Here is a 20,086-nt window from a genome sequence, read left to right as displayed (position 1 = left end):
CTGAATCTGAAAAGGAACCAAAAGAAAATGTACCAGGGAAAGAAGATGGGAACTGAAAACAAGTTCCCAGAGTAGCTGTCTGTCAAGAAGCGCATTGAGTCTTTATTACTAGAATATGCAGAATCCCCTGGGAATGACTGCATCTTTATTTGCCTTAACTCTTCTCTTGCCAGTCCTCTCCTGGATGTTTGAACTGCCTCTGTGGTTGTCCCAGCCACTCGCAGCAGGTCTCAGGAGCTACATTCCTCGCAGTGACAGGAGAGGATGTACCGGTAGGTGGCGGTGAGTCGCATGCCCCCGGAACAGCGCAGCCGCAGAGCCTTCAGCTTCGAGGTCTGGGGCCGGCAGCAGTGACAGGAAGAACGGAAAGGCTGCTTGAGGACAGTGCTGAAGGATACCAAGGGCTCAGAGCGTGATGCCTGGCTGCAGTGCCCCTCACACCTGGCCAGGAGCACCATCTGGGGAAATGAGAAGAGATGGTTACCCTCAGTCAGGTACCACAGCATCCTTTGAAAAGCCCTAACAATGCTTGCCAATTGCTGCTAGATAGACCCATGGGTCTCATTCCTGGTTGCATAATAAAATCATCTGGTAAACTCTAAAAACAAAATCAACACATCAGAGCTGGAGGCATAGCTTAATGGTAGAAGACTTGCATGCAGAGGTGCTGGGTTAGATCCCTAATACTGGGGGGAGGGGGTGGATGTCAACACCCATGTTTATGTGGCAGAGTCTTGCTTGGTGAATTTCAAACAAGTTGCCCTGTAATTCCAGAACCAATAGCAAGATCATAAAAGTGGAACTGTTCAAACAAAAGATCAAAGAATACATATATATGCACGAAACCTTTTGACATTTACCTTATGATGTTTTGGATATTTCAGGGATTGAAGATACCAGCTATTACCTCTGACATCATCCTATAGGGCATAATTAAACACTCAAAGATTAAAAGAAGGTAATGGTTAGCCTATCTTTCCAAAAGAAGGAAAAGATGACTTCTGATAATTATAGATCATTAATATAATTATCTGAGAAGATGCTGGGGGTAAATTGAACAATCACAAAGCAACTACAAAGGAAATATGAGATAGTAGAAGAAAAAGAAGAAAAAGTAGGGCTTGGGAAAGAATAAGTTGGATTAGAGCAACTGATTTATTTTTTCTGAAAGATCATATAGGCAGATAGAAAATGGCAGCTGTAATCTGTTTGGATTTTATTAAAGCTTTTAATTCTATTCTGCTTTCTTTTTCACTGATAGGCAAAATAAACATGATCTAAAACAGGTTTTAGGAGATTATGTCATAGGTCTATAGTATATGGGCCAGTCCCTAGTGTCTACCCCCATTTCTCTAATTAGAGAAGGGGAGGGAGAAAGAGATATCTAAGATCTTTTCTGGTTCCTTCTCCCCATGTCTGTTTTACATTTCACCTTGGAGCAGTGTTAAATTTGTTGATCTCTAATGTAGATCATCTATTAGGGAGATTAAGCAGTTATTCAAAGTCACCTCCCTAAGGTTGGGGATCTAGCTCAGTGTCAGTATTCTTACCTAGCACGAGCAAGGCCCTAGGTTTGATCCTTAGCATCAGGGGGGAAAAAAGTCCCTTCCCCAAATGGAGTCTTTGGAGATCCAGTTTGGGGTGGATACAGTGATCCTGTGCCAACAGACTTAGGAAATGTGTGGTACAGACACACATGAGCCAAACATAGACCTAACAGATCAGGTCATTAGATGCCCATACTAAAATGACCAAGTTAGCAGTGTAGGGCCATTTACAGATGAGCTAACCTGATTATGATTTCACTAAAAGCTTTCAGTGTGCCAAGCTCCAAGTCCAGCCCACTATGAAGGACAAGAATTACAGCACCAAAGGACCTGGGGCCACCTGCAATGGACCTGGCCCTTCTTCCTCAGAACTTGGACTTTCTGCACAAGAATAATGCCCAACCATATACAATAAACACCTTCAGGGTAGCTGCCCCTAACCTTCAAAACAAGTTCAAAATCTTGAACAGGAGTCAAGGCCCTCCATGACCCGGGTGTCAAGTATCTGTTTCAGTCCTACTGACAGCTGTCCCTGCTGCATCAAGCTTAATTACTTAGGAGTCCATGGAACTGCCCCAAATTCTCCTGCCTCTGGCCTTTGCTCTTGTCTTGCCTCTCCCAGGAATGTCCTTGCTGCCTGGCTCAGCCTAAGGAAATCCCACCTATCTATACTCTTTAGCCAAATTCAAATGTCCCCTCCTTTTTCTTATAGGCTTCATGTGACACAACATCATCATGAACCAATTATTGAACCCTCGATGTTCTCAACACACACACACACACACACACACACACACACACACACACACACATACTGTCTCTAGGATATCTTAGTATATAGATCTCAGCTCAAAATAGATGGAAATGGATGGAAATCTATCTATTGTGTGTGTGGTGAGGGACAAGGCAGGAGTTTGGAAGATAAGATCTATAAATGGGTATCAATTAGCAGGGGAAGGATAACCATTTCCTTTCTGTGTTTACTCCTGATAGCTCACATTTTAGCCTCAGTCATGCCTCATCTGTGTTTCAGCACTTAATGAACATCTGGCTCAATGTGCATGTGAATTATCTGAGTTGTTGTCAAAATGGAGGTTTCTCTTAAGTAGTTCAAAGAGATTCTGAGATTCTGTATTTTTCATGAGATTCCAGTTAATGGAGATAATGCTTTGCCAATAACCACAATTTGAACAGCAAGACTCTGGACTTATTTAAGTTTGAGGGCTCTTCTCTAGATGGATCACTAGGAGCAACCATTTAGCTAATAGTATTGAGTGCTTACAACATGAGTAGTATATTGCATGCTTATCTCAATACTACACAAAGGGTAATACAATGGAGACTGGGGTTGTAGCTCAGTGGTAGAGTATTTGCCTAGCATATATGAGGCACTGGGTTTGATTCTCAGCAATGCATAAAAATTAATAAATAAAAATAAAGGTCTGTCAATAACTAATTAAAAAAAGATACTACAATGATCTGTGATACTATTGAAGATCATAAAATTGAGGCTTTAGAGAATTTCAGTTACTTGCCCAAACTCACATATCTAGAAAAAGGCAGATCTGGAATCAAAGCTAGGTCTATCTGAATCCAAGCTCTCTATCTAAACCACTGTAATACCTGCCTCCTGATACGAGGTTTTCCCAAGACATGAGCTGACTTACACTCTTCTTTTTTTTTTTTTAAAGAGAGAGAGAGAGAATATTTTAATATTCATTTTTTAGTTTTCAGCGGACACAACATCTTTGTATGTGGTGCTGAGGATTGAACCCGGGCCTCACGCATGCCAGGCGAGCTCTCTACCGCTTGAGCCACATCCCCAGCCCTTACACTCTTCTTTAACCTACACTGCCCCGCCTCTGGGAGCCCTGACCATGTCTAACCTCTTTTTTTCTTCCTTACCTTTACTTTCCCCTCCCTCCTTTCCTTCCTTTCTTTTTCTTTTGTTCTTCCTTTCCTTTCCTCACCCATCTCCTTCCCTCTCTCTTTCTAGCTCCCTCCCTCCCTCTCTCCATCTCCTTCCCTCCCTCCCCCTTCTTTCCTTCCTCTCTTTCTTTTTCTCTTATTTTCCTTCCTGGGGATGGAACCCAGGGCCTCAGGCATGCTACCAAGTGATCTACCACTGAGCCACACCCACCTCCTAACTTTTTGCCTATGGGCTTCATTGGACACAGCATCATCATCCCCAAGTTTAAGCAGAGCTAAATCTTCCAAGCTCTAAGTGACTAGGAGTCCCCATTAGCATCAGAATAAAGATCCATTTGTCCCACATTAAACCAACATTTGGGCTATTTTACTCCAACTGAGTAGGAAACATATTTTGTCTTTTTTCCTCACCAGTGAACACTGTGTACCCCTTTTATAGGGTACCCCCTTTCCCCTGGGGAATAAGATTCACCCATGACTCTTCTCCCATTCTTTCCTTCACCAGCAGCCTCAATAAATGACTGTTTAGCTAATCTCCAGGGACCCAGCTCAACCTCCAAAGGGTCTGTGCCAGGCTGAGGACACCAACAAAATAGCAACCAGGGAACAAATCAGCATGGGGTAGAGGGAGCTTTGAAAGTTTGAGTGGAAACACAGCTCACTCCAACTGGAATCTGATACTATCACTAGGGTCACGAATCCAACTGGCATTAAGAGGCCTTTGTGCACAGGTTCTTCTGTGTATGAGTTTCTGTTCCTCTCTCCCTTGTTTTGGTAAGCATTATGAGTGTGAACTATCTCTCCCCTCACTCCTTATTTTTCTTTCTTCCTTCTCTCTCCCTCTTTTCCCTCCCTCCCTCCCTCCCTCCCTTCCTTCCTTCCTTCCTTCCTTCCTTCCTTCCTTCCTTCCTTCCTTCCTTCCTTCTTTCCACTTTCTTCCTGTCCTTTCTTTCTTTCCACTTTTTGTGTCCATCACCTCCCACAGTGCCTGTATATAGTAGGCATTCAGTATAAATGTTCCCATTTTTAAAACCAAGTCATATTTCAAGTGATCAATTGTGTTGTGTTCCTGAATCCCTTCATTTCTCCTACCATACTATAAACTTCCTGGGTAGCAATAGGAGATAGCTTGAGGGGTTCCAAACAGCTCCCTCTAGATCCTGAGGATCAGCCCTTGGCATGCCAGGTCCATTTTCCTCTGGAAATTTTCATAGACTTTGTCCCCTAAACCCTCTACTTTCTCCTTCCTTGCTGCCTTTTGGGCACCTCCCATTCCTATAGCCCTTAAGAGTTCAGATAACGGTGCCTTGGATCCACGCTCTCGCTTGGGGCCACCATCTCCCACTTCTCACTCAGCTCAGTCTGCACAGACCTGTCCGACCAGCTCACTTTCCCAACCTGGCTTCCTGAAACCCTTCCTTGGCTCAGGACCAGAACTCATCTCCCACCCCCACCATCACCACCACCCATAGTCCCTCTTTCCTGCACTCACCTGATAAGGGAGGTCAGACAGCAGGATCTATTTCTCTTTTACTTTTATCTTGCCTCTTAGCACCCAGGTTAGTGGCTTACATTCACTTTGCTCTATTACCCCACACTCTGTCCAGTGAAAACCACAATGAGGTTCATTTTCCTAATCCTTTAAGGCTATAGGAGATCCCAACAGTTATTGAGATCTCAGTGGTGACTGAAATAGAAAAGTGAGTGGAAACACCTGTCTAGTTTATAACTTCTTCATCAAGATCATAATATCATTTATTAAATGTCTATTCTATGTTGGACATTGTGCTGGCCATTTTACAAATACTCTCGCTGACATGTGGACATACCCTTGCCCTCAAATAGATTAATCCATTTTGCATGGGAAGAAATTGGGGCATCAAAGAATGGCTTAGCCTTCCCAAAGTCACCTATCTGGCAAGCCATGAAGCTGGAATTGGGAACAAGGACTCTGACAACAAAGCACCGATTCCCTTAAACATTTTCTAGCAGCCCATTTCCCCTAACCACTGACCTCCTGTGTGTTTGCTCAACAGCCTTTACTCACTAAGAATTTAGTTTTTGTGTGTAAATTAGAGAATTTAACCTGTTATCCTGAGAAGGCTACAAATGAACTTGCCACTCCCAGGACCTTTTGTACCCAAGCCCAGGAGGTGTCCCTACTTACAAAGTCAGGTACATCCTAAACTGTGGCTATACTCTTCTCCTTGGTGGTTCAGTCTCTTTAACCTGACTCTGTCTCTGCCCTTTTCTGAATTGCTAGGATATGGGCAACAGGATCCTGGGACTGGCCAAGTGCAAGTTCAGGGCTAGGGTGAACACTGGAAGTTTCCAGAAAAACTTTCACTGTTATTTATTTTTTGTAGAAAAATTGCTAGATATCAATTATTATTGTTGGTAGAGTAATTATTGCCATCAGGCCAAAAATTGGGACTGGATTTCTAAATAGCGGCTCCTACATTCTATATGCATTATATATATATATATATATATATATATATATATATATATATATATATATATATAATACAGTAGGCAAGTATCTACTAAATAATGGCCTTGGCCATGATGTCAGGGAAAATATTCATAGAGAAGAAAAACCTACCTTAGCCCCTTCTCTCTAGACATGGGCTAAATGTTTTATCCCAAGTCTCTAAAGGCAAACAATCTCATTAAATGAGTCCTATTAAGAGAGAAGATCAGCCTGAGTCCAAAAGTTAAGAATTATAGAATATTTCCAAATGAAAACAATTTTCTTGCTGGATACATAGAGAAAATCTAATCCGGAAAAGGTCTGAGTAGCTGAAATTCTGCCAAGCATATTTTATGGCCAACGAAGAAAGGTTTATAATTATAAGCACCATTTACATAAAACTATTGCTATATTTGGGAGAGTTTGAGATGTTTGAAAACAGATTGTTCCCATGAAATTACAAACATTTCTCCTATTATCACAATTTTGCACTGTCATTTACTGTGGCATTCTGGAAAAAAAAAAAAAAAAAAGGTGAACAACAGTAGACTCTAAAGTCTGTTTCCATGAATCATGCTCCAGGTCTGTAAATTGGAGTTAACAATGTCTTGTGTGACCTTCTTCAGGTCACTGTGGTAGTTGCTAAAGCATTTTGCCTGATCTTTCCAGACTTTTCAGACTATTTTTGAGTTTCTTTTTCTTTCTTTCTTTTTTTTTTTTTTTTAAGTTCTGGGGATGAAACCCAGGGCCTCATGAATGTCAGGCAAGCGCTCTACCCCTGAGCCACATCCCCAGTCCTTCTATGAGATTTTACAGATCCCCCTTTTCTGTGTTCTTTCCTACTTTTACAATATCACTTTCTTTGAAATAATTTTAATTCCTTTCTCTTTTTAAAAGAATCACACAACCATGAATAACTCAACAATGGAGAATTCATCTGTGGAATAAGCAATACTAAATATTAGTGCTATGTGCTTCTGAATGGGGAAGAGAAGAGAAACGAACAATTACTCTCGTCATCCTTACTTGGGCCTGCAATTTCTAAGCAATCATAGTTGCAAAAATACTTCTTGTATTTTTTTTCCCTCATTTTGTTTTCCTTTTGTTGTTGTTTGTTTTGTGCTGTGCTGGGGATCTAATCCAGGCCTTCACACTAGAGCTAAGCTCCACCCCCAGTCCCTAGTTTCCTTTTCCTAAGAAGGGATTTTAGCCTTGCCGAAATTTACATTTGTCTATTGACTACATTTTTTTTTTTTTTTTTTAGTTTTAGTACAAATAAGAGCCAGGACATTTTTCTTAAATGGAAAATTTCTATTTTCTCCCACAGTCATAGGTCTTATTAATATAATGGTTAAAGTGATTTAAGTCAAATTTTGATCCCCCAAAACTAAAACAAGTCATCTTCATTGGGCTATAATCATGGAAGTTATGGAAAATTTAAAAGCAGACTGAAGTTATGATGTTTTTAAATAGAGGGTGGAGAGATTGACTTATATGGTCTCAATTCTCCTGGTTGATATTACAAAAAAATTCTTAATTATACTTTCAATTTAAAAAATACTTGCCATATGAGAATGCTTAAGTGGTTTTAGTCTCAGGACTAACTGACAATCTCTGGGGTTGGGCTAAACAAATTCTTATTTACCAAGTGTGGACAAATTTCATTCATGTGACTGGGGGCAGTGATAGTCACGAGAACTCTCATTTGGAGTCCATTCCACCCTCCAGTGTGCCTGCCTTCTGGGTGGCCCATGTGGCTGGCCATTCTTGGTGGTCTTTTAAGCATGATCTTCCTTCTCACACCTTGTCTCAACACTGAGGCAGTTGCCTCTTCGAAAAACATGCCACCTACTCCAAACAAGAATGATTTGGATAACCAATATAAAATGATCAACTATGAAATCACCAAGTTATCTTTTGAAATCATTTTAACATCAACATGGCACATGGAGAAAAAGGCTCAGGCCACAGAGACAGTTACTGAGTATTTTACCAGGAAACTCCCTGAAGAGCCCTCCAAGAAATATGTTCTACTGTTCAGCTATATGTTGCATTCACTTTCTCTTTATCAGAGGTAGAAGGAGTTACAATAATTTGCAGGATCCATTTTCCTTTCTTGAACAAGGACACTATTGCTCATGAATTTCACAGGCAGGGACAAAGACAACCATCCATGGTGTACACATGCTTGATTGGGCTGACAATAGTGCAATGCATTGTGGAAAATCTTCAAAAAGGATTCTCCCACAAGCCCTAGGTTTGGACTATGACTCTAGTTCTCCATCCCCTGACAAAGAAATATGGCTTCCTTTTTTGGGGTTTCTTTCTTTCTTTCTTTCTTTGGAGAGCATGGTGCTATACTCCCAGAGACATTGATCTTACCTTTGAGCTACACTTGTACAATGGGTGACTGATAGAATCGACATAGTGGTGCCTCATACAGCGTCGAGGGTCTGAATCCATCATGAATGAGCTGTCTGTCTTGCTGTCTGTATCTCCCATTATCGCCAGCAGGGAGAGCATAGAAAAAGATGCAGCTAGAACATGATTTCTCATTGTTGTGAGGGAAAACTTCTCCAGAAGAACAGCAGAGGGAGGCAGAGGACAAAAAATTGGCAATGCCTTCGCGTCCTAGGATCCAGTTCCTTTCAAGGCAAGGGCAGGATCTGGCTGAAGCTTTATGGTTGTCATTGTCCTTTGTATGCCGGAGTTTTTGTCTTACTCTTTGCACTTGGAATCCATCATCATAGTATCTGCTGCACAGCTGGAATGAAAATAGGTATTATTTTCCCCAGAAATATTTACCCAGAAATATTAATGGAACCTAGGAGGTATTAGGTAGAATTTTTTCCATGCCATTTTGGGTGGAGAATATTGGTTTCTAGAGTGTTATTAGCATAAACTGTCATTCATTCCACTTCCTTCCCCCAGTGCTTATGCTACATATTTGGAGGTGGGCATGATGGTTTAATAGAAGTACATGTTGACTTGAATTGCTAGAGTCCATGTTTCTAGGGGCAAGAATAATTCAAATTCATAGTGAAGATTAAATATGTGATTCTGGCCACAGGATAACTAAATTGGACATTCTCATCTTTATTTTTCATTGGCAGGAATGGGAGGGTCTAGGCAGTTTCCCAGGAAGCTTTGGTATCAACATCAGCTTACGAGGCTGGAGGGGAGGTAGGTCAGCACTAATGAACGTAGGCCATGTCCCTTGGGAGCATGTTTTCCATTTCCAAGTCCATACCCACCCACCCACCTAATTTTCCATTTCTGTGCTCCAGGCTCATCCTGTTTTTGCTCTAAGCCCCATGCCACCCAGCGTCACTGGCAAACTACATCTGAAATACACATTATGCTCAATGGCCTCCAGTGTGGCTAAGGCAGCACATGTGTATTTCCCAACAGAGTCACACATTTCTGCAGAGCCTTTGTAGCTTGAGCCCATGGTGTAATTTGAAAAGGAAAGTGGTCAACGGAGCAGAGACTTAGCATTAAAGTGGGATTATGCTATACCAATTTTCCTGAAATTTGCTTTGTTCTTTTAACCATAGCTTTTGGTCAAAGTACTGGGGTCCACAAAGCTCTTCAAATCACCTCACAACACCCCCCTACAAGGCCCACACTGATGCTTTTTATTACACCAGAAGATAGAAAGTACCAAAAATATTTGCAAACATTGAGGAAAATTGGATTGGGAGTGGGGCGCTAATACTACAACCCAAACCAAAGCAATGGAATAATTAAAGCTTCAGAAAAACTTTCAAATGTATTTCAGATCAAACTTCAATTGTCCTGTTCATAGTTCAACTTTTTTACTTTAATTTCCTACCTACTCATAGTCAGTCTGAATAAACAGAGGAAAGTATTGATATGATCAAGATAGGAAATTCAAGTGGGTATAAGCCAATTCATTTTGCCCTAATAAAGTGACCTCAGAACCACCTTACTGCAATTATCTGTCTTGCAATTATGGAGCACAGAATCTTAAGTGGGAAAAGGTGTGTGAGATACGGCTGCTTCAGAGCAGCACAACCCCATAATGGCAAAGTCTGAGTACATGCGTTTCCAAGAAGTTCTGTAGAAAAGGCAGCGCCGACCACTAAGAAGGGAACCCACCTAGATTCAAATCATGGCAACTGCTGAGCATGTTGTACGGCTGACTTCAACTCTCCCAGCCCATTTCCTCATCTTTAGTGTAGGGGAATTGACAGAGATGGCATCTATTGTCCCCTTCTGCTCTAAATTGCCACCTCTTCATAGCTATGGGTTCAACTACCACCATTTACATATGCAGAAGGTATGAGGAGACCCCATTTTCATATAAGCTTGCTTCCCTTTTCTTTATGTGCATACTAATGGTAATATTTCATTAAAAATGGAGCAAACCTGTGTCCAAAGTCGCAAATCAGCCAAGGACGCAGAAGAGCATTTTTTTTGAAGGGCGATTGAATTTGATCAGTACACACTGTATGAATGTATGAAATATCACACTGAATCCCATTAATATATACAATTAATATGTGTAAATAACAAATTTTAAGGAGCATTTTTTGTGTTTTCTTAACAGCTGGCTGGGCTAGGTTTTCCTATACACATGATCCTGAAACTCACCAAGACTTCAACTCAAAAAGCCAGAACTTTCTTGGGGTCCATGTTCAGAGGATGCAATATTATTACTATTTCCTGAGTTTCAATATGACTAAATTATCCCAAGTGGTTATCTGTCTCTTTGAAGCCTTAATTAGTCTCAGAAAGAGAATTGATTCGATTTCTCCTTTCACCACTCCAGTCTACGGATATTTCCCCTGGGAATCAATGGCAAAAGGATGAAGGGAAAAGCAGACATTCCAGCTTTGGCTCTCCCTCCCCATTTGCCAGCAACTTCTCTTCAGAGCCATGGCTAGAAGGTACGAAATAAGCATATGAAATGAGCTATGAACCCATAGCTATGAAGTGGTGGCAATTTAGAGCAAATTAAAGAAAAACACATACAGCATGATGGCAAAGCCAAGCAACAACACCATTAACAAATCTCTATATATGTGTATGAATGGCTGTGTTTGTTGGCATTTCCATTCTCTCCACAGGAAAGGAAACATAAAGGGCCCTTAAACACTGTCATGCATTTAGGAGAAATGAAAATTTAAGTATTTGGAAATACTCTGTTCAACCAATCAGATTTACAAAGATTCCAAATTCTGGTTTTGCACCCTATTGGCAAGGCTGTGTGAAAACAGGCCCATTTTGGAGACAGTACAGTATAAACTGGTACAAACTCTGTAGAGGCCAATTTAGCAATATCTTTTTGAAATGCAAAGTATATAATTTAGACCCAGCAAGTCCATTTCTATGAATTATACTATATGTGAAATCTACAAATACATGGTTGCAATAGCATAAAATTGGAAACAGCATAAAATATTTATTAATAGACATGTTAATTATGTAATATTCATACAATGTAATACTAGGCAACTCCACAAAGAAGGATGCAGAAACTCTATGTACTGCTTTGTGTTAAAATCAAGTGGGATAAGAATATATAACTGTATTTACATAGAGAAACTCTAAAAGGATACCCAAGAAACTAATAAAATTAATTACCTGTGAGAATTAAGGGACAGGCATGGGAGAAAAACTTGTCACTGTATAGCTTTTTGTATTTTTAGGTTTTAGAACTTATAAATGTATTCCCTATTCAAAATTTCTTTTAAAAATGAATGTTCTCTGTTAAAAACTCAGTCTAAAACTGGTAACTCAGTTGATAAATGTTTAATGTTTATGCTAGTTTGAGTGTTTTGACAATATTATATTTTACTTCTTATAAATATGGGAAGATAGACTAGTCTCATTTATTCAATTTAATTTAGTTCTTGTACACTACTGCCACCTAGTAGCAACTTCTTGAATTGCAAGCACAGTTAACTTTTTTTTTTCCTGAAGTGAACAAAACACTTTAGCAAGCAAATATTATGAAGTTTATACCAATAAAGGGATAGTTAATGCCACAGGTAATGTCACCTTATTAACTGGTTTTCTTTTTACAGATGGTAAGACAAATCAGGATGAGTAATAAAGAATAAAAGAGTAGCAGGAAATGTTGCTTGATTCCTAGTATTGACAGATTTTTCATTTTAGTACACCCACAAAGCGTGATACTTTTGTTCAGTTTTTATATTAAATGCATAAATAAGAATGCATGCAATGTGAATATACCACAGAGTCCACAGAGCCACTCTCAAAATACAAAGTAAGATAAGATTTTCACAGCATAACACTGTTTTTTTTTTCCCCTTAAACGTTCAAATTGAATGAACCAACACGGTTGTGTTGAAGAAGAAATTAAGAAAAAGTTCAAGAAAAGGGCACTGTTAAGTCAACTTGCCTTGACATTGGGTTGGTGAGGGAGTGCCTGGGCGAGCATGTGCAGAGGGAAAGGAGAGCTCACAAAGGGGAAAATCATACCACTGGAATCTTCACTTTCTGACAGCCTAGGGGTTTCTCTGCCTTGTAGAAGAGTCTATCATTTTCTCAAAACTAAATTACTTTTCCTTTAAAGCCATGTGCCCCCAAATCAAATGCTGCCAATCAAGACTTAGAACCTTGGCCTGGCCAATAGTGGATTGAATGGGAAAACAACTCTTTTTCTTCACTTAGGAGCCTTGTGGCTGCTCTGTGCTCTGGGTATGGTCTCTGAGACATGGACTTGGCCTATGTACAGAGCCCGCATTCTAATAGCTCCAATGTGGAGCCTCTGCCGGCAGGAGAGGCACGTAGGCTGGCGTGCCCGACTTTGGAGCTACCCTCCAAACAATACCAGTGGAAAAGAACAACTGGTGCCCAGATTCCCCCACCTGTCATCCTCAGCGAAATAATATCACAGCCTCCTGGGTGAGAGATGGTGTTGTGCCCACAGATCAGCTCACTCTTGGGCTGACCTTCTGCCTGGCAGAGAGTAAGTACTGGTTTCACACAAGTGATTCCAGCAACAGGCTAAGACAAGTGGCATGTGCCAAGAATGGCCTTATTCTTGTCCTGCTTGCCAGGCAAAGGAGGGTGGTGCTTCAGTATCCAAATTTTTCCCTGGGCTGTTTTCACTATTAACATAAGCAGGTGTTCCCTTCGGTGACTTCTTTCAACAAATATTTATTTAACACATATTCATCGAGCACTTATTAAGTGTCTCCTTTTGCTCTAAGAGACAGAAGATAAAGGTCAGGGGGTCTGGTGGTGTAGCACATGCCAAAGCCCTGGGTTCAATCCACAGCACTTAAAAAAAAAAAAAGCCAGAAGCTGTGGTGCACACCTATAATTCCAGCTACTCAGGAGACTGAGGCAGGAGGATCACAAGTTCAAGACCAACCTCAGTAACTTAGTGAGACTTGCCTCAAATTAAAAAAAAAAAAAAAAAAATACAAAAGGGCTGGTGCTGGGCGGGATGGAACACGCCTATAATCCCAGCAGCTTGGGAGGCTGAGGCAGGAGGATCACAAGTTCAAAGCCAGCCTCAGCAATTTAGTGAGGCCCTGAGCAACTCAGTGAGACCCTCCTCTAAATAAAATACAAAACAGGGCTGGGGATGTGTCTCAGTGGTAAAGCACCCCTGGATTCAATCCCTGGTATCAAAAAAAAAAAAGGTGGGCTGGGGATGTAGCTCAGTGGTAGCACCCCTAGGATCAACAAAAAATAACAATAAATAAATAAATAAAAATTTAGAGGACTGGGGTTATAGCTCAGTGGTAGAGGACTTGCCTAGCATGTGTGAGGCACTGGGTTCGATCCTCAGCACCACATAAAAATAAATTTTAAAAAATTAGAAAGAGATCAGGGGTCAGGGAAAAGAATAGGTCCTATTCTAAATTTCTCTTCTAGCTCACTGCAGCTACAAGCAGAATATTGGCCTGTGTTTTCCTGGGTAATTTTTTGGGATACATTGATATCTAATTCATATCTTTTACATCTAATTCATATTGACATGCATTGCATCATTTCTAAAAGGATCAAGAAAAGCAGATAAAATATAACAATTTTGGAATGGAGCCCATGAATCAGACAGAATTATTTGTTATTTACTGTAATTTTTTTAAATCATGGTACGAGCATGAATAAGATAAAGATTGCAGAACCCAGAGCCTCTCTCAAAGAAATTGCCAAAAAAAAAAAAAAAATCAAAGATGTGTAACTGTGAAAGAAATCTTGCCACTAGCTAACACTTCACACAACAATTGGAAAAGCAAGAAACTCTAGGTCTAATTCAGAGGGTGTGAAGTGCTAACTAGCCCCTTCCCAGGAACCCAAAGAATTCCAATGGGATCTAGTCAACTAGATGCCTTGGAGAACAAGTCAGATGCTTCTTCCCAAGGCACTTAATTTATAAACTGAAAACAGCATTTTGGATTTTATAAAGCATCCCGTGTGCTCAATGAATGGTTTTTTAATATTATTTCTATTTGACAGCACATGAGTGGCAGCCAAGAAGTCAATCCTAGGCTGACCCAGAGGCAGTGTTCTGACTGGAAAAGCTGCCAGGCCCCCAGCCTAGCAACCCCAGGGATCTCCAAGGATGGGCAGCCACAAGGTCATTGGGGAGAGAGCAGCTCCTGCCCTTTTCATTGCACTGCATGGATTCTACAGTGGGAGGAAATGGCTGCCCCCATGATGCTACCTCAGGAGCGAGAAGAAAACACCCTTGTGATTAAACAATAGACCTCCAGTCTGTGATTGGGCTCTGCCTTCTCCCAACCTGCTTGACTAGCCAGCTGTGGCCAAGCTCAGCAGTGGGGGTGGGGGATGGGGTGGGAGGGTGATGGAGGAAGAACAGAGATGGGAAAAAGCAAAAGAAAAGGAGGAATATAGCCAGAGGCAATAAATCACAATCCTGGGGAAGATAAGAGTACTCAAACAAAATTCTGGGAAAAGAAATAATTTGGGGGGGACTGAGCCAACAATCAAGTGGCCCCACCTGTGTGTGTGTCCTTGACTTGAATAGTTTCACTGTCTGGGGAGGGATGCAGTGGGAGGACTTGACCTTGAGCCTGACCAAACCTAAAACCCTGGCTTTCAGACACTGTCAGGAAATCCAAAGGAAGCTCTCTGTTGTTATCCAAACTCCCATTTACCTGCATCTTCCTGTTTCTCTCCCATACACAGTGCTAGTTGTTAAAGTGCTAAGTCCCAGTATTTTACACTCATTCCTCAGAAATATTGAATAATAATTTTGCACTGCATTCAAAAACCTACAGATCATTTAACTATTGCCCAATTGAATGAAAGGAAGGCTCAACTGAAGGTCCTAGAGCTCTGAGTCCTGCCCTCCCATCTTTGGCTGTGTGATCTTGAACAAGTCATTTGTCTTCCTTACCTACAAAATGAATGGATTGGCTTAGAGGCTTTACAGCTCTATGCATGTCCAACCATCTCTAAATCTACCCAAGCTTCTCAGAGTTACAGTACTGCTCTGAGGCTGCATAGTCCCCAAAAGCAACCCTACAACAATACTTCCTTTCTTACTCAAGAAGTTAATATTACCGAAGAGTCTAAACAACTTCCAGTATGTTGCCTGAGCCAACACTGAAGGCTGAGCTATAAAAATTTGCCCCTTGACAAGGTCCTATGGGTAGCCTGAAATAAAAATAGGCTTTAATAACCAATTGACTCAGGATTTGATATGTACTAAATGTAGTTTATAAATTAACCATATCCTGTTAATAATAGGGTGCACTTAGTTATGATATTTAATCTGTTTTTATTTTCCTTAAAGCTACCTTAAAATATGAGGCATTTCTCTCCATTCTCCCGCAAAGTGTAAATGAGGAAGACAGGGGGTTAAAAGTAATCAATCATGCTAGGATTAAACTTCCTTCATTGATAATGATCATGATATAGGATGAGTTTAACCTGAATATGCTTTTCTTATGAGTGATCATTGTTCCTAAACTGAACTTTAGCCTCAGATCCTTAGGCTCTAGCAGGGCCATATGTGATGCTCTAGTTCAGGATGGGAGAATAAAATTGGTCAGGAGGGTTTATCTTTTCTGCAGATACCTTAAGAAGGTCCCAGTAGTTAAGAGCGAGGTACTCTGCTTGGTAAAGTAGCATAGAACATTCCTTCTCTGTGCTAAGGGAAGAAATTTCCTGAATCCCTGGGCTGGGACTGGGATCTAAAAGAACTGACTATTGGATATGGCTCTTGATTCTTCTACAAGGCATCTGTGAGCTTCTACTTTTTTTCTATAGAAAGACCCATTCTATGTTCTTAACAGGCAACATAACTAATTGAGACTTTTAGAGTACATACCCTGCATGAAATGGAAATGACCAGGTCTGATTACCCCAGTGTCAGGAAGCACTTTTCTGTTGAAGTCTTTTCCTCCTGGGATTTAGATTATTTATGTAATCTAGCCACCTGACTATAAGCTGTGACTGATATGGTGATGAGCTGTCAGAAAATACTGAGGGGTGGCCTTTCTATGGTGCCACAAATCACCAGTAGCTCTAAACAGAGTTCCCTTCCATCTTTTCAACCATATGAAATAAAAATAGGGAGAATGGAAGCCACCGCAGTAACAACAGAGAAGGAAAAAAGATTATTTTTGAAGTCCCAAATCTGCCACTGCTTTTACAATTTTTTTAAAATGGTACAATTTCAAAAAGGGAAAGTTCCCTTCGTTTTACCCACTCCCTCCCAGGAAGCCAGGGCTGGGGGTGGTCTCACATGAGGAATGAAACACTATCTACTGATCACCTTGCATAAGACTTTTTGTAAATAAAGCAGGAGAGCTCTGAGATATTCAACCCAGAGGACTCAGTCCTGCCAAAATGCATGAAGATACACCTTTCCTGTGGAAAAGAAAAGATGGCCAGGTATTCTGGGGACCATTTTGATGAAATAGCTCTACACTTGCTCTGCCACTGGACTGCTGGCTTTGATCTAGCCTTCGAGAAAAGAGGTGACCAATGTTAGCTCAGGGTTCAGGCTCCCTTTTACTCTGGAGCCAAATGAGTGTGTTTGCTTTTCTTCAAAGTGTTTAGCAAAGTGTTTCCAAAGCTGCTTTTGAATCTACTCACCTGCAACCGTTTTGGAATGGTGGTAGTGATCTCACCTAATAGGGGTAGTGCCCTTAGTTAGGACGGCATAAACAATAGGAGCAGTTCAATCTTTCCAAGCCCTATTCAATTTGCCTTTTCTGCATGATGGTGGGATTTGAATACTGAATTTAACCATATCTTAGTCCAGATCCGCAGTCCAGAACACTATGCAAAAGAGATAAGGCTAACATAAAAGTCACATAAAAATATTGCTGATCACCCTGAGTTTGTTGGGCTGTTGGTTTTCTGTTTGTATTTTGTTTTGCTTAAACCATGCATACTACAGTTACATCATTTTTTTTTTTTTGTACTGGGGATTTAACTCAGAGGCACTCAACCACTGAGCCACATCCCCAGCCCTCTTTTATTAATTTCTAAATTTTTGAGACAGGGTCTCACCAAGTTGCTTAGGGCCTTGCTAAATTGCTGAGGCTGACCTCAAACTTGTGATCCTCCTGCCTCAGACTCCCAAGCCATTGGGATTACAAGTGTGCACTAGCTGGCCAGCTACATCTTTTGATTGCCAGCTGCTCTATAATAATCCTATTCTGCTTTTAGATCCAGAACCTCAAAATTAAAAAAAAAAAACTAAACTAATTATTTTATTATTCATTATATTTTTATTATTTATTTTAATTTAAATTATATTACTCTGAAGAAGAGTAATTCTCCACAACTTAATGGGGAGGGGTGGGGATCCTAGAAACATATCAAGCCCTAAAATATCTCTTTGTATTTTAAAGAAAAATTGGACTTCAATTAAGAACTGTAGTTCTTTGATTCTTCACAACCATGTTGGGAATGTGTGTACCTACATATTACTTAGAGTTGAATATGAAGGGTATTTTTTCACTTGAGAAGTTGGCCTCCTTTTCAGGTAGAGAAGACAACTTCAAATCCCTTCCTGGGAGGGAGTGGGTAAAATGAAGGGAAAGTTTCCTTTCTGAAACTGGTGCTATTTGAAAAAAAAAAAAATTGAAAGGGCAGTTGCAGATTTTGAACATCAAAAATAATCCTTCCTCCTTCTCTTTTGTTAAATCTCCCATGACCTGCTGTCTTCTTACTTTTATTGCCTATGGATGAAAGGATGGAGGGAGACTCCACGTTAGGGCTATTGTCAGTTTGTGGCACTGTACAAAGGTCACTGCTGAGCATTTTCTGGCAACTCATCAACTTTCTTGAATGTCTTAACCTGTTACCCTTTCATTTTCAAAGGATATTGCAATTGGTTGGATCACAGCTTAAGAGAAAAAGTTGGGACCGAGCCAGACCTTGGAAGAGAGCAAATTGAAGAATTCTTAGCTTTTGTGAAAAAAAAAAAAGGCGGGGGTGGGTGGGTGGGGGGGAGCTCTCTACTGCAGATCTTATACTCTGCTACTAGTCAATGTTCATGTCGAGATTTTGACATGAGTGTGAAATGGAGCCCGAGTGGATGAATTCCTGATTATATGCACTGGGGATGTATTGCCAACTGAACTTACCCATTCTTTGAATTTTCTGAGTCAGCACTCTTTCTAACAAGAAAATGTTTGTTCCAGACTGTAAACCCCATCCAGGGTGTTAGGTTCTGACTGCTGAGAATGGGTCTAGGGAGCGTGACTGTAAGCAATATGTGCTCAACAATCAGGCTTGGAGACCCTCTAATGAAAGGGACAGCAAGCATGAATGGTACCAAGCAAGCTATTACCAGAGAGATGATAGAAAAGGAAGCTCTGCAGATGTGAGGGAGTCTGGCTTCAGCAATAGTGCCATCGGCACAATCTTCCTCAGAACCTCAGATGTGTGGGTGTGCGAATCTGCAGTGTACATCGTGCACAGCCAAGCAAGCATTCATTTCAGTCCCATCCTCCCTGCCCCGCGGCACACACGTGGGGGTTTCCGGAAGGATTCCCCACCCTTTGTTTGTTCCCAAAATGAACATAGAACTTCATGGTTGCTGATCTGATGGGTGAGGAGTGGGTACTACCAACTGGCATGTTGCCACTGGCAGGGGCAGACAGGAAAACAGGAATGCTCTTAATGTCCTCCCAAAGAAAACCTTCGATGGACAAAAGAGTGGTTGTATTTTTACCCTCTCCCTTCATGCTGCCAGGCGTCTTTAAATAGATCCTCTAGCCTAGGGACTTGTATGGAATAATTCATATTAAAACCCAAGAAGTGGCAGCAGAGGGGAGTCAGTTCTTTCTTCAATCTCAATCTCTCTCTCTCTCTCTCTCTCTCTCTCTCTCTCTCTCTCTCTCTCTCTCTCTCTCACACACACACACACACACACACACACACACACACATCTTGTCAAGCTAACAGGAAAAGACTCATTTTAATTCAGCTGTGTTAAATTTTTCCTTTTGGGTCTTTTAATGAATGTTAGCTAATTCGGAAAACACAACCAAAGCCCCCAGGAGAAGAAAAGGAATAGGAATCTGCCTTGTAGATTGCTCCTTAATACCTCTTGGTCCCAAGGACATTAGCAGCATCTTTTAAGGATGCTGAACAGGGAGGGTCTTAAATGGGAATCTCTAATTGAGAAGTCCAGTACCTTCCATTTGCAACTCATCAACCAAACTGTTGTTCTGTTATTAAGAGAAAGAAAGGTCCTTCCCCATCCCCAAAGCCTCATGCATTTTCAGTTGGCTCAACCCAGAATCTATTTCTCCCCTTTCCCTGCCACCAAAAGGGTTTCATAAAGACATTCAGGCCTGGGCTGGGCAAATTAAAAATCCTGTCTTTCCTTTCTGTTTGGGGAGGGGAGGACGTGGGAAGGATGAGGAAGGGGGGCAGGGCAGGGCCAGAGATCCGGGGAGCTTTGTTCCAAATCACTTGTCTCTCCCCCTGAAACAGAGAATAACCACATTTCTCTTAATGTGGGCCGAAGTGCATCCAGGCATTCCCATAGCACTCCCACCCCCGGGCCTTTGCCGGAGATGTTCGGGTCACCATGATGGTATGCTCATCCCTGCCAACCCGGGTCACTCCAGTCCTGCTCTCGGAGAGCCACGTGGCTGCTCCTCTCTGCAAGTGGGTTCAGGCTCGGGGCTACAAAAAG

At 41.2% G+C, this 20,086-nt stretch overlaps 1 protein-coding gene across 1 annotated transcript; it reads right to left on the bottom strand.

The window, feature by feature from the left end:
• Positions 1 to 230: 230 nt before the first annotated feature.
• Positions 231 to 8,560, bottom strand: Ndp (norrin cystine knot growth factor NDP). Its single transcript, XM_026387586.2, has 2 exons — positions 8,332 to 8,560; positions 231 to 458 (listed from the first exon to the last, which is right to left on the bottom strand). The coding sequence occupies exons 1-2, from the start codon at positions 8,503 to 8,505 to the stop codon at positions 231 to 233; spliced, it is 402 nt and encodes a 133-aa protein (XP_026243371.1). The 5' UTR covers positions 8,506 to 8,560.
• Between the last annotated feature and the right edge of the window lie 11,526 nt (positions 8,561 to 20,086).

The sequence above is a fragment of the Urocitellus parryii genome, chromosome X (genome assembly GCF_045843805.1).
Source record: "Urocitellus parryii isolate mUroPar1 chromosome X, mUroPar1.hap1, whole genome shotgun sequence".
NCBI lineage: Eukaryota > Metazoa > Chordata > Mammalia > Rodentia > Sciuridae > Urocitellus > Urocitellus parryii.
The sequence above is the reverse complement of the archived record's forward strand: the minus strand, read 5'-3'. Positions and strand labels throughout refer to the sequence as shown.